Source organism: Myiozetetes cayanensis, unplaced genomic scaffold, assembly GCF_022539395.1.
Source record: "Myiozetetes cayanensis isolate MyiCay16 unplaced genomic scaffold, myiCay2020 scf3, whole genome shotgun sequence".
NCBI lineage: Eukaryota > Metazoa > Chordata > Aves > Passeriformes > Tyrannidae > Myiozetetes > Myiozetetes cayanensis.
Window position 1 is genome coordinate 73387602 of NW_026087521.1, and position 14234 is coordinate 73401835.

At 49.9% G+C, this 14234-nt stretch overlaps 1 protein-coding gene across 1 annotated transcript; it reads left to right on the forward strand.

Annotated features, from left to right (window-relative positions):
- Positions 1-10339: 10339 nt before the first annotated feature.
- Positions 10340-12822, forward strand: A4GALT (alpha 1,4-galactosyltransferase (P blood group)). Its single transcript, XM_050324855.1, has 2 exons — positions 10340-10355; positions 11690-12822. Exons 1-2 carry the CDS (start codon positions 10340-10342, stop codon positions 12820-12822), a joined length of 1149 nt encoding a protein of 382 aa, XP_050180812.1.
- Positions 12823-14234: the final 1412 nt, after the last annotated feature.

Genomic DNA, 14234 nt, shown 5'->3' on the forward strand with positions numbered 1-14234 from the left:
AATGCCAAAAGAGCTTGTGCAACTCCTTTCTCTTAGCTGGAATCTGAAAATTGCACCACAGAGTGTAATTGTCCTTCCACCTGCTGGGCAATTCCTTCTCTCTCTGTTGTCATCCCAAGGGCTTAAGCCAGAGCTGGCTGCTGTCACCAGTAAATGCAGGAGTTACCCACAGGCCAGGACTGAGAGCCACAGTCCTGCTGTGTTTGCTGACTCCATGACTACTGTGGAAAACCATTCCAGATTCCATGGCTGCTCCTTCCTTATCAATCCCGAGGTGCCTGGGATGAATGATTAGAGGTAACAGCAAATATTAGGCCTGTACTGCCCATTCTGCTTTTCAAACAAAAACCAAACAGAATGAGGCCTGACACAAAGCCCAGGAAGGATGCTGGGGCTATTGAAAGACCATTAAAGTTCAAGGAGAGGATGGTTTGCAGAAAATGTTCTGTAATTAACGTTTGCTACCCCCAAACCTCAGTAAACAGCAGCAGCCGAACAAAAGGACTTTATTTCACTGGTTAAATGCTCACTCTAAACTGGGTAAGTGCTGTGTGTTGGCACTGGTTGCCTCAGGGGGAGTGAAGAATCCTCCCTGGCCCTGTTTTTCCCTGGCACTTTGGTGGGTTTGTTAACCCTGCTGTCATGCCCCGTCCCAAAGGTGGATAAATTTCACTGGGGGTGAGTAACTTCTGTTTTGTGTAGGTGGGGTGGGATTTTTGGCTCATCCAGCACCTCTAGCACATGGCAAGGTCAGTGCTTAAGCATCTACTTCAACAGGAAGCTTTTAAATTAAGATGTCCAGCTCCACAGAGCTCCAGCCCTCAGACTACACCACCCCCTTTCTAGAAGGTGCATTAGGACCTGGAAAAAACAACCCCATGTCGATAAGCAGCCAGGCCCTTCTGCATCTGTGGTTGTAATCCTAAATGTGTTTTACTTCCAGAAAGCCTCTGAGTAAAGAGTAATTCACATCTGAAGGATAATGAAGTCTTGTAATTCAACAGATATCCTCAAGAACCATGTTGAACAAAGGAGGAGCAGAGGACTCACAGTGACCTGTATTTATGTAGGAACACAGTGATCAGTGGGGTTTAGGGTGTCCCCACCGTCCTGTTCACCTCTACATCCTAAGGTAGGTCAAGGTGTGAAGCCCAGGAGCATTTCATCACCTGCTGCACTGGAGCTGGGAAGTGCTGCAGCTGCTTCCCTTACCTTAGGAAATCTCCCCTTTAGAGCCTGAATGGTGGCATTAGTCTGATAAGAAACAAACCTTTACAAATATATGTAAACACAGGGGTGGGGGAGTCAAACACTGGGCATTTGTAACTTAATCTCGGTGCCCAAATCAGATTTATGGGACCTGGCACCTCTTACTGACTGCAGCTCTCCAGATTTGGGCCCTTATTAATAGCTGAGAAATTTATCCTAGAGAATCACTGCTATAATAGGTGGAGTTAGTTTGGGATTTTCCAGTGATTTAGGGCTTTCTCACATTTTTTATTCAAACTGGCCTTCTGGCAGGAAGGAGTGAATATCTAAAAGGGAAATGTGGTGAGGGGAATTAAAGGTCCACACAAATTTTCCAAATTTGACATTTTCTAAGCAAACGTTTTCCCTCCAACTCAATAAAATTATTCCTTTTAAACCAGTATTTGAATTTTGAATATAGTTAAAGTTATTTAAATCTGATGGAAACTGAAATGATTTGATGCAACCAGCGTGAAACTTTATGGCACGATCCAAGCCAATTTGGTGAGGGTGATTAATTCAATACTCTCTTACTTTGGGCGTGGACCAGGGGAAGCTTTTGCAATGGCAGGCTCCTGCAGAGAGGGACGAACAGCTTTGATTTCCACGTGCTCAAATGTTTCCAGGTCTCCCCGCAGTCAGCTGTAGATACACAGGTCTATAGGTAACAGTGTCTGCCAGCAAAGCCTTTCATTTATCCTTCTCTCCTCTCACAGAAATTTGATCAAGAAAGCCCAGCAGTGGGGAACACACTCTGGTTTCAATCCCACTGTGGCTGGCTGGGAATACCATCCCCTTGGCACCACAGCACAAAAAAGGCAGGTGGTTTAAGGTCTCAGTCTGCAACCTGGCTCCTGTCAGGAGACCAGAAAAGAGCTGGTGGTTGCATCATAAGTGGGTTTGATCTGCTTTTCCAAAGGGAGGGCAAAACTTGTGTTTGGCTTGAAACCAAAGCCAGGAGAGACAGCAGGAGACAAGCCAACAGCTGAGGTTGAAAAGGGTAAAGAAGGAGAGATGGGAGTGGCTTCCAGCCCAGCCACTGAGTCAGCAGCTGCACCCTGATATGACCCCTGACCTGAGGAGCCACTGGACAGAGAGGCAGGAGCAGTGCTGCACCAGACATCCCTGTGCCTGCAGGAGACTGCCCTCAGGCAGGGAGAAACAGCCCCAAGGGCAACACTGTGCCATTTACTCCCATTTACCACTTTGGGCCTTTCAGCTCCATGAACATCTAGGCTAAAGTCTGTCCACCAAGGAAATGGTGTAACAGCAACAGAGGATGGGATGATAGCTGGGAAACTGATACTGCAAGGGTTTAGTGTCCCTGCTGGCTGCCCTCCTTCCTCTACAGTGTGTGCAGGCAACCCCAAACCCTTGGCATGTGCTTGCTCTGCTGCAGCCTGTGTCCTTTCTCTTCTACCTTCTCCTCCCACCTCTCTCCTGACGTAGGACATCACAATCTAATCACCACAAGCCATTTACGTGTGTTCCAGGCTAAGAGACCGGTGCCATGATTATGCTGCTTCCACGGGAATGATTCTTGTGGGAGCTCTTTCCAGCACCCAGTGCACAGACCTTTCCAGCAGCAGGACGGTCCAGGGCAGTCTCTCTGAGCAGCTCACCGCCTTAGTTTAAGCAGAGATGAGGATGAGCCACCTGTAGTGTCATAGCAACCCTCCCCGGGGCTCTCCTCTCGCAGTTAGAGCTGAAACCCCCTCGCTGGCTGAGAGATGACATAAGAAACCACTCACCGAACCAAAACCAGGCGAAAAGCACTTGGAAGCTGTTTACTGAGGTGATTTGCAGCTCTGGAATCAGCTCACAGGTGACTCTGCTGCTGTTCTGCCGGTGCTTTGGAGGGTGGTGTGCAAGTTGCTGTGCTCTGGTCATTTGCTTCCCACACCCTGTCTTGGCTCCCTGAGACACCCCCCCAGCTTTGATCTGTGAGAGGGGCTGGCTGGCATCCTTGGAGTCCCCCCTCCGAGCGTCAGGAATGATTGATAAAACAGCCCAGAGGCACACGTGGGATCTGAACGTGGCTGCTTAGATACATCTCCGTGTCCAGAGATTGACTTTACAATCGCTGCTGTAGCCGTTCCACAGGAGATAAATCCCGGCTCTGGCAACCTTCTGGAGAGATCTCTGGACTTCAGACACTCCTTCCCCACTTCGTTTCCGTTCCACAGTAACAGAGAACGGCAGGTTTTGTGCTCGCCCCGTCATCTCCCAGGATCCAGCTGCTCGTCCCTGAATGTACCGGCCCAGTTCCACAAATCCCACTCCTGTCTCCCTCTTCATGCAGTGACCGCTCTCACCCAGGGACCGGGTGAGGAACAGGAACAGCATCCCTGGGCTCGGCACCGCGGGCTGCTGAGGGTGCAGCCCGTGCAGCTCAGAAATGCAGAAAGATTGGGATGGGAAGAGATCTCAGGAGTTCATCTCATCCAAACGCTCGCTCCAAGGAGGGTGAGCAGCAGCAGCTTTGGCTCATTAATTTAAATTCCGCTCAGCTGGGCAGACAAAAACATCTGGAAATCCGTTGTAACTTCAAATTTGATTAAGAGCTGTTCTTATAAAAGAAATAATTTAACGTTATTAGGGAAGGCAGTTTCAGGTCACTCGACTGTGGGGAAAACGTGAGGGTTTTTTGGGGGTTTGTTTTTTGGGGTTTTGTTTGTTTGTTGTTTGGTTTTTGATTTTGTTTTTGGTTTTTAACTCGTGTCACCTTTGTAAAACATCTCCCCACATCGCCGTCCGGTGTGGGAAGCTCCCACCCTCCCCAGCCGTTCCCCCCGCCCGTAATTTAGCAGCCCCTCAGGTCGGGAGCTCTCTGAGCCCCGGGAGCGCTCTGTTCACCCCCGTGCCGGTCCCAGCATCCACCGACAGGTACCGCGACGACAGGGGCAACTGCGATGGGACGCGCTGGTGCGAGGACAAATTCTTTGAGGGGGGAAGGAGACAGCGGGGCGGTGGTGGGGGAAACCTTGCTGCAGTTTTAGGTGGTACATCGTGAGGGGCCGCCCCTCCCGGGGGGCGATGCCGGGGCAGGGGCGGCTCGGGCGGGTCCCGGGGACGCTCTCGCCGGGTCTCCCCGGCCGGACTCGGCGGGGCGGTCCCGGGAGAGGCCGGTCCGGAGGCGGGATCGGTGGGCAAGGGCGGAGGAGGGTGGATGCCGTGATGCTCGGGCCGTGGATGAAGCCGCTCGTCTCTGCGGGCGCAGGTGAATCCGGGCTGCGGCGGGGACGCGGCTCTCAGGCTGACGGTGAGCTGGGGCTGGGTGGCTTCTCCCTCCCGTCGAGCTCGGGGAAAGGTGTACTTTTCCACGGGGAACTTTTCCCCGAGCGGAGCGTGTCTCCGGCCCCGGGTCGGAGCCGCCTCGCCGGGGGACCCCCGGGCAGAGGGACCCCCGGGCAGCCCTGGGCTGGCTCCGTGTGACATCCCCCGGGGGGGCAGAGGCGTCTGGGCTGAGGTGTGCGATGGGGAACCCCTCTGGGGTCCGTGAGGGTTGTGCTGGAAGGGCTCCATCCTGGTGGGAAGGACTGGTTGGAGGCTGGAGCTGCGGGTCCAGGAGAGTGGTAACCCACAGTGGGAGGACGAGGAGAAAAGGGGGAGATGAGACGGAGAAATGCGGGGTTCTGCTCTGCCAGCGGTGACGGGCTGGCTTGGCTGAGGGGGCGGATAGCGAGCGGACCTGGTGAGCAGGGAGGGGGCAGTTGGCTGCCGTGTCCCCAGGTAGACGTGCCCTGGAAAATGTTGGAGTCCGAGCAAGAAAGATCGAAATAGAGCTGTAGAAATGCTCGCTGTGGTGAGAGGGGGGAGAAAGCACCCACCGAAGAGGCATAAGAAAATCTGTAACTCTTGTAATTGCAGTAACCTAAAACTAGTAATGCTGCTGAAAGAGGGGGTATTTGGAAGCTTGGGCTAAAAATGAGCCCTCCTGGTTAAGTGAATGTGTTGTTTTGTAATGCGTGAGAGTTTTCTGGGAATAGCCTGGATGCTTCTTGACCCTGAGAGAACCCTCTCTGGGTTCTGCTGAGCTCAGGGGGGGTTCCACTGCTATTCATGGGGTTTGTTGCACTGGAAGTCAGAGGAGCAAATATTAAGAAACACCAATTCCCCTCTTTTGGGTTCTTGTAGCAATCCCATCAATGTCTTGAGTCACTGGCACTGCAGAAGGAAGCACTGACTGGTGTGTTGTATGTGAATGCTCTTTTCTTGTTCACATGCCCTGTTTGGCCACACAGAACTGGCAGGACAGCACGCTGGTGACTGAGCAGCAATCTGCCTGCCAGGAGGGAGTTTTAGGTGCGTAGTTCAGGGAGCAGCTGTGCCCCAAGTTTTTCTTCTCACTGGATTTCTACTGAGCCTCAAGGCATTTGCTCCCTCCATCCAGGAGTGGCTCCAATGACATTTTTCCTGTTCAGGGGTTTCACGGGGCCAGGTTCTGCAGTGAAGGTCTTGGTGTCCAGTTTGGTGTTACCATGGAGCTAAGTTGGGGGACACTGGAATGATGCAACCTCCTGGATGCCTGTTCTAGAATCTCTGTGCCAATATTTGTGCCTGTGTCACCAGTTTGGGGATCTAAACAAGGAGGAACATCAAAACCTTTAGCAGAACTGGCCTTTTGGTGCAAGGCCACTCACAGTAGATTCAGAGGAGCACCAAGGAAGAGCCTGAGGAGGAAGGGAGTGGGGCCACTTTAGCAACAATTAGCCATTGCCTTGCCTTTGCCATGCCATCAGCAGATGCATTGGCACAAGGGGTTTAGGAGTAATTCTACCTCCATCTTCAGACTGGCCATTATTATATTCATCTGTTTGGTCAGTGAGGCAGGGAGAAGCCTCTGTGCCAGTCACAGTTACCTTATAAAACTGTACAGATGTTCCATATTTGGAGGTGAGGCCAGATGGGCAGTGCCTGGTGCTGGATGTACCTTCCTGGCAGTGCCCCTGTGGTTTGGATCAAGTCCCAGTATGTGATGGCAGGAGAGACTGGAGACTCCACTCTTGTCTTTACCCTCAGTAAATCAGTGTAGCTGTGCTGTCATTCAGCTCCCTAAGGGTTGTGTTTCCCATGCTTGTCAAAAGCTTGGACTGTGTCTCCTGGCTTTGTGCTTCCTCTCTCTGCTCTCATTTTGTGGTTGTGTTTTGTGGGTTTTCTTTTCTTCTCAAAGGCACTCTTGACCAAGTAAATACTTTAAAACCCCTCAAACTTGAATGGCCCAGCAACACAGGAACAGATTCCCCACTCTTATTTTGGGTGGTGCTTTCACTGGGGAGCAGGTGATATGTAACCAACTCACTTCTTTGCTGTCTGTCCTGGCTTTTAAAATTATCTTCAATTGGGGCTGGGAACTCTGCCTAACACTTTAAAAGAGGTCTGGTGGAACTTTAGATTCCACCCCTGCCCTGTCAGCAAAGAATTAAGTATAATCATGTTTATTCAGATTTTTCTGTCAAAAAGCAAAATATTCACATTCCTTTTTTTTTTTTTTTGTACAATTGCATAAAACCTCCCATCTGTGCAAGGTGCATGGGTTAATGTCACCCAATCTTTGATATGTTGCTCTGTCAAATAGGAAAGTACTTCTGCAACATTCATAGGAGAAAGACTGTGTTAGAGACAGCAAAACAAGTGCTGACATCCTCGAATAAATTTAAACATTTCAAATCACTACCATTTCAAATCAGAGGTGAGGCTATGCATCAGTTTTAAGTGACCTGTTCCTTGGTCTGTAAGAAACTTGTTCCAGAGCAGCAAAATAAACAGAAATCCCCTGAATCCATGTGCAGCCTTCTGCTGGACCAAAAGGGTCATTCAGATTAGGTAAAGTTAAAAATAAATAAATAAATAAATAAATAAAGCCTAATAGACTTGAAGTGTTTAATGATGAATATGCTCTACTACCCTCTATCTCCTCACTTGTTAATGCTGCTGGATGCCATGGATGGCTGACTCCCTGCAGATGTGCATCTCCTTCCAAAGAGCTGCTCCTCTTCCAGCCCTGTGCCCGTGTTCTCTCTTGAGCTGTGAGGGTTGAATAGTGCTTAGGCTTAAATTTTGTGCACACAGGGAGGGTGCATGGCTTTCTATGGATATGCAGTAATAGGAAACTACTGTTTGGTGGTACAGAGCTGTATCAGTTTCCTGGCTGACCCACGGATAACATCTGTTCCTTTTGTCTGGTTGCCCTTTCCAGAAGCTTTCTGCAGCCAAATTCTGCCTTCCCTTCCAATTTAAGTATTGATAAGGGGTTTATGTGGTTGCTTCCCAAAAGCTAAATGCTGTGAGGTGCAAAACTGCTCCCTTCAGGAGGAGAAGACCCAAAAGAGACTACAAAAAAAGCACTGGGAAACTTTGTTTGACAAGGTGCTGAATATCATTCTCCTGTATTGGAGTGGAAAGAATCTGACTGCAGATGGTACTGGGTTCCTCATTTTAGTGTATTTGATTTTGGTGCACCAAATATTATCTAAAAGTCTACCTTGACAACTCTGCTTTGATATTAGTTTGAGGGTTTAAGATTTTGTGGATTTTCTTGTGACTTTTGTTTCCACTGGCTTTTAGAGGTGTACCCTCCAAAAAAAAACCACAAAAAAAACAACCTTGTGGCTTTATGAGAAAAACAAAAGCAAGGGCAAAACCTGTAGGCAGGTGGGAATGGAATCGTGGATTTGACCTTCCCCAGGAAGCAGCAGCAAAAAGAACTCTGGATCTTTTCTAATGTTAATCTGGTAAAACATCCTGGGCTCAATATCAGGGAGCACATTTAACAAAGCATTTAAACCCTGTAGAAATGACCTAACCTTGTCTTCTGTGGATTGCAGCCCTGGCTGCCCCGTGGAAACGCTCAGATGGCGGGTTCTGTGACTTGCTGGGCCAACACCACATCACTTCAGCCCTGGGTAACGTGGGGGCTGCAATGGGAACTGCATCTGGAGGCATGTGAGGGCCACTTTGGGGCTGTGGTGATTGGTGTTGGGATGGAGGGACACTGTCCTGCACAGAGAGCGCTACCCAAAAGGTACTTTAAAAAACCAAACAAGTTTATTCCTTGCTGTGAGCACCACAGTAAAGACCTCAATCTGTTGGTCCTCTGCCCTGTGGGAAGTGCAGCCCGGTTTCTGTGAGCTCTTGACCGGCTGCTGTGACACCTGTTTGCTGCTGAGTCATCTCTGTCTTGTCCCAGCAAAGTCCCAAAGTGCCTCTTTCTGCCAAGGGTAGGAAACTCCCGTGCTCGGAGCTTATTCTTGTTTGCTTTGCTTTTTAGACAGACACAAAGCTCCTCTAAAGCAAAAACACAGTGAATTTTAAGCAAACACAGCTGTGTGTTTGCCTTGGAATGGCAGTCATTTCTGTGCCTGTGGCTGTTGCCCTTGTTCCCTCAGTCAAAATGACCTGACGGTTCCTCAGGGGTGCATCTCCATCAGCACCATCAGGTGCATCACTCTGTAGCTTCAGGTAGGACTTCATCAAACATGACAGGAAGAAAGGGAGCTTTGGCTTGGGCTTTAGAGGTGCTTGCAGTGCCCCAGAGGAGCCTGTGCTTCCCCTGGTGCCTCCACTGCTGTTGTTGAAGCAGCTGTTGGAATCTGCTGCCCCAATTTGCTGCCTGAGCTGTTTTCTCTCTTGTTCAGCCACAGAGTGTCTTTAAAAGAATCCAGACTGGGACTCTTTCCTTGCTGCTCGTGAGGGGGAAGTGTTGAGGGCGCAGTGGTGCTGTCTTTACTCCCCCTTGGATCTGGGCTTCCACGGAGCTGTTCTCTGGAAGCTTAAACCGCCAGAAAAGCTTCATATTTATTTTGCAGGTGAAGCTTTCTGCCTCACCTGCCTGAGGAAATCCAAACCTTTTGTTGGAAACTCCTCCTTAGGCTGCTTTAGCTGCAGCACAAAGCCTTGCTCTCTGGAGGAGAGAGGTGGGTGACAGTGCTGGGATGTTCTTATCTTCCTGTTGAACTGGCAGGGAGCCGTCTGGGATAAGCTGTCGACAGGCTTAGGGCAAATAATAAGTTCTGTGAGACATGGAGTCATCAATAAAATGTTGGCCAGCCCTTGGCGTGGCAAGTTGGTAAATGATGAGGTGGCACTGGGGGTCACCCATTTTTCGTCTTTAAAGAATTTGACAGGAAACTTTTGGAGAGAGATGTCACCACAAAGGGAAGGGTGTTCCTAGAGGACAGTATATGATACCAGGTGATGTGTCATTGCCTAGAGGAAGGGTAGAAATGCTCCAAAGTTGCCAGTCTGAGAGACTGAAGGTGTGTTGGAAAAATCGTAGAACAATAAGGCTTTTGTTCAATAGAGATTAAAAATAAAAAATGACTAAGAAAATAAATCTCACCAGAGATTTTTCCTCTTTTCTTTTTTTCCCCAGCTGAGGAGTGATTAATCTGAAATGGAAAACTCTGTTCTGTTACCAAGCTGACCTGTAGCTCTCTAGAGCAAGCATAATATAGTTCCCTGTTACATTTTGCACATTTTTGTTTTTCCTCACAGAACTTCTGCTTTTACAAGTCCATTTATTAGCCATTTACAGTGGACCTCTTCAAGTAGCCTGGAGTCCTCCTGCAATTCCATGTCCAGGAGGACAAATCTCTCCAGGGACGTCCTGAGGAGAGCATTTTTCTGGATAATGTCAGTGAGATGCCATCAATTCTATGGCCATTTTGTGTACAGTGATCTGGGAATCAACAGCTATCAATTGCCATATCATTTCTCCCCACGATCTGTTTATTTATTTATTTATTTTATTTTTTAGAAACTTGCTAACACCATCCTCTGACTCTTTGCTGTGGCTTGCTTTTAGAGCTCCTTACCCCACGGAGTGTCTATCCAGCCTTGCATTCCAGCTATACAGGTGGGTATTTTCACTGTTCTATTTCTGGAGAAACCTTAATTCTAAAACCACTGTAAGTGAAGTTGGACATCGCAGGGTTTGCTCTGGAAAGGTGAAGTTGTGGTTAAGTACAAAAGATGCAGTTAAGAGGTGCCTTAAATGTCCTCTGTCTACAGCTGCAGTGTTCTTCATGCTGGTCTAATATTCCCACTGCAATTCCAATATTTGCTCTCGTCTTGCCTCAGATACACTCCCATGTGCTTGGTCTGCCGTTCCCTGTAAGGTCAAAAGGAGGAGCTCTGAAGCTGTTGGTAAAACACTGCAAGCTAATTCCCCTAAACCCTCCTGATCGGCAGCACTCTGTTTCTATTTGCCTGACTGATTAGTCACCTACTGAATGCTGGTATTGCCAAACCTTACCTCTTCTACTCTTGTCAATAATGTAAATCAGGAGAAAATGGAGGTCTTCAGCTGTTTTCTCCTGCTGCTTGAGATCAGTGATGTTTATTGTCCCAGACCCCTACCTGGCTCTGCAGCAGCACTTTGCTGGACCCTTTTCCCCTCTCTGGCTTTGTTTCTGAATCTGTAGCAAATTTACACACCCACCACTGTGTTTGTCACTTCAGACTCCATCTCCCACCTTTTCTTTCCAGAAGAAGGAAGTGCCAGACCATAGATTTGTAGGTGCCCTCAGAGACACTGGCCTCTTAAAAACCTTTTCCATCTGAGCAGTGAATTCTCTGGTGTCCTGAAAGCAGGGGCAGGGGAGTCTCCTGCTTTCTTTGGTCCAACCCCAAACCTTGTTCTGCGAAATCCACCACTAGACCAAGTCCCTAAGTGCCAGACCTGCATGTCTGTTAAACACCTCCAGGGCTGGTGACCACTTTCCTGGGCAGCCTGTGCCAATGCTCGATAGCTCAGTGAGTAAATGTCTCCTAATGCCCACTCTAAACCCCCCCGGCCCAACTTGAGGCCATTTCCTCTGGTCCTGAAATGCCACAACCTCCCCTTGCTGCTCCCTCATGTGCTTTTGTGCATTGACTTTTGGGGTCCCAGTGGTGGGCCCAAGGGGTGCTGGTTATGCTTTAACTCCACTTTACAGGGAGGAAAGGGCAGAAATGCTGCTGCAAATGCTGAGAATGCAGCCAGAATGATTTACCTGTTTGTTGCTGCATCATTAATAATCTCTTTCTCTCCATCCTTCCCTTCTGCCAGAAGAAGAGAGGGAGTAAGGGCAGGAGGGTAGGGGAATTGTATATCCATCACCAGGACTGATTTTGAGGGGAAAGACACATTGTGGATCAGAAGAAAAAATCTCATGCTGGGAAACAGCTGTCAGGGCAGCAGCTCCACACAGTGTCTGCTGACAGAGCTCCAGGAATGTTCACGAGGAGCGGCCCGGGGTCATTCTGCGTGTATGTCTCATGTCCAGAATAGCCTGGAATTCTGGAGGATGACAGATGAGGCCCCAAATGGTGTTCCCAGAGGTTGTGCACCCATGAAGATGGTACCTGCCCAGGAAGGAAGGTTTGTGATCTGCTGCCACGTCTGTCAGAGTCTATTTCTTCTTTCCTTCCCTTCAGATCCCGACAGCAATCCCAGGAGAGCAGGCTCTGGCTGGAGAGAGGATGCTCAGGGTGCCCAACTCCCTGCTGAAGCTGCCCAGGGTGCTGCTGAAGCTGCCCAGGGTGCTGCTGAGCCACAAGCACAGAGCTCTGTCCATCCTCATCTTCGTGCTGGTGTCCCTTGCTTACCTCACGCTGCACTGGAGAATTGCAGAGGACTCCTGCAGCAGTGGCCTCCACGACCCGCCTGGGCCATTCAGCTGCGCTCACTCGGTGCCTTTTCCCCTTCCCCACGCCGGGGAGCCCCCTCCTGCCGGAGGGAATGTGTTTTTCGTGGAGACCTCGGAGCGGGCTGCCCCGGGTTACCTGTTCTCGTGCTCCGTGGAGTCCGCGGCCAGGACGCACCCCGGGACACGTGTCGTGGTGCTCCTGAGGGGCTTGGCCAAAGGAAACGCCTCCTTGCCCAAACACTGGGCTTTCTCCTTGCTGAGCTGCTTCCCCAACGTGGAAATCCGGCCCCTGGACTTGCCGGAGCTCTTCTCTGGGACGCCTCTGAAGAAGTGGTACCTGTGGCCTCTGCGGCGCTGGGAGCCTTATTTCCTACCCGTGCTGTCTGACGCCTGCAGAATCGTCCTCATGTGGAAATTTGGTGGCATCTACCTCGACACAGACTTCATTGTGCTCAGGAACTTGCAGAACCTCACCAATTCCCTGGGGATCCAGAGTGAGGATGAACTGAACGGGGCCTTTCTGTCCTTTAAGCCCAAGCACAAGTTCATGGAGCTTTGCATGAAGGACTTTGTGAAGAACTACAACGGCTGGATCTGGGGACACCAGGGCCCAGATCTCCTGACACGTGTCTTCAAGAAGTGGTGCCCCATCAGGACTATCCGGAGCATGAGCTGCAGAGGGGTGAGGGCTCTTGCCCCAGAAGCTGTTTATCCTATTCCCTGGCAGGACTGGAAGAAGTTATTTAAGGCAACCAGTGCCTCAGAGCTTCACAAACTCCTTAAGAACACCTATGCAGTGCACATATGGAATCAAATGAGCCACAGGACCAGGCTAGAGATCCCTTCCCAGGCTCTGCTGGCTCAGCTCTATTCTCAGTTCTGCCCTGCCACCTATGCAAAGATGAAACAGGACTCTCAAGAGCGGTCAAGGCTTGCAAAGTGACCTGTGGGCCCTTGGCAGCAGGAAAATTCCCTCACTTGAAGCAAACTGAGTGCCTTTGACCTCCCATAGGGTGCTGAGGTGTTTCAAATGTTCACCAGAGCCTGAGTTCAGCCTCTCTTGTTGTCCTTCAGGACACTTGGTGCTGCAGGGAAGGTTGAACTCGTTCATCAGTGTCTCTCAGTCAGTTCTCTGTTGCTGTTCTCTCAGCTGTTCCCCTGTGCATCAGGGTCTGAGCAGCCTCTCGTGCACTTTCAAGAGCTGTAGGAACCCTTGGCTTGCTCTCTGCAGCATTTATGGAATAGCACAGAATATTCTGAGTTGGAAGGCACCCAACTCCTGGCCCTGCACAGGACCATCCCCAAGACTCACACGCTGTGCCTGAGAGTATTATGCAAACAGTTCTTGAGCTCTGTCATTGGTGCTGTGCCCACTGCCCTGGGGAGCCTGCTCAGTGCCCTCTGGGGAAGAACCTTTTTCCAATATCCAACCTAAACCTCCCCTGACACAACTTCAGTCCATTCCCTGGGTCCTGTCCCTGGTCCCCACAGAGCAGAGATCAGTGCCTGTCCCTCTCTTTCCCTTCCTGAGGAAGCTGCAGATGCTGTGAGGTCTCCCCTCAGTCTCCTCTTCTCCAGCTGAACACACCAAGTGCCCTCAGTGCTCTCCAGCATCTCATTCCCCAGTCTGTTCCTGCATCCAGGGTTACCCCATCCCAGGTGCAGAGTCCAGCACTTCCTCTTGTTGAACTTCACAGGGTTGGTGATTGCCCAGTCCAGGTCTCTCTGCAGGGCCTCCCTGCCTTCGATGGAGTCAACAGACCCTGCAAATTTTGTATCTGCAAACTTACTTATTATTCCATTGAGTCCTGCATCAAAATCACTTTTGAAGATTTAGAAGAGCACAGGGCACAGATGTGGAACCCCACTAGTGACAGGTCACAGTCTGATGTCACTCAACTCACTGTGACCCTCTGTGCTCGACCTGTGAGCCAATTGCTCACCCACCACATGGTGTTTTTATCCCACTGTGGGCTGGACATTTTGTCCAGAAGGATCCTGTGAGAGACAATATCCAAAACTTTACTGAAATCTGAAAAGATCACATCAGCTGGCTTCCCTTGATCAGCCAGGTGGGTCACTTTGTCCTAAAAGGAAATCAGGTTTGCTCAGCAGGACTTTCCCCCATGAGGCCATTCTGGCTGTGACCAGTGACTGCTTTGCCCTTCAGCTGTTTTTCAGTATCTCCCAGAATAATCTTCTCCATAACTTTACCAAGCACTGAAGTGAGACTGACAGGCCTGTAGCTTCCAGGGTCATCCTTCTTGTCCTTTTTGCAAATTGGAACATTACCCAATTTCCAGTCAACTGGGACTTCTCCAGATTCCCAATACAGTGCAAAAATCATCGAGAGAG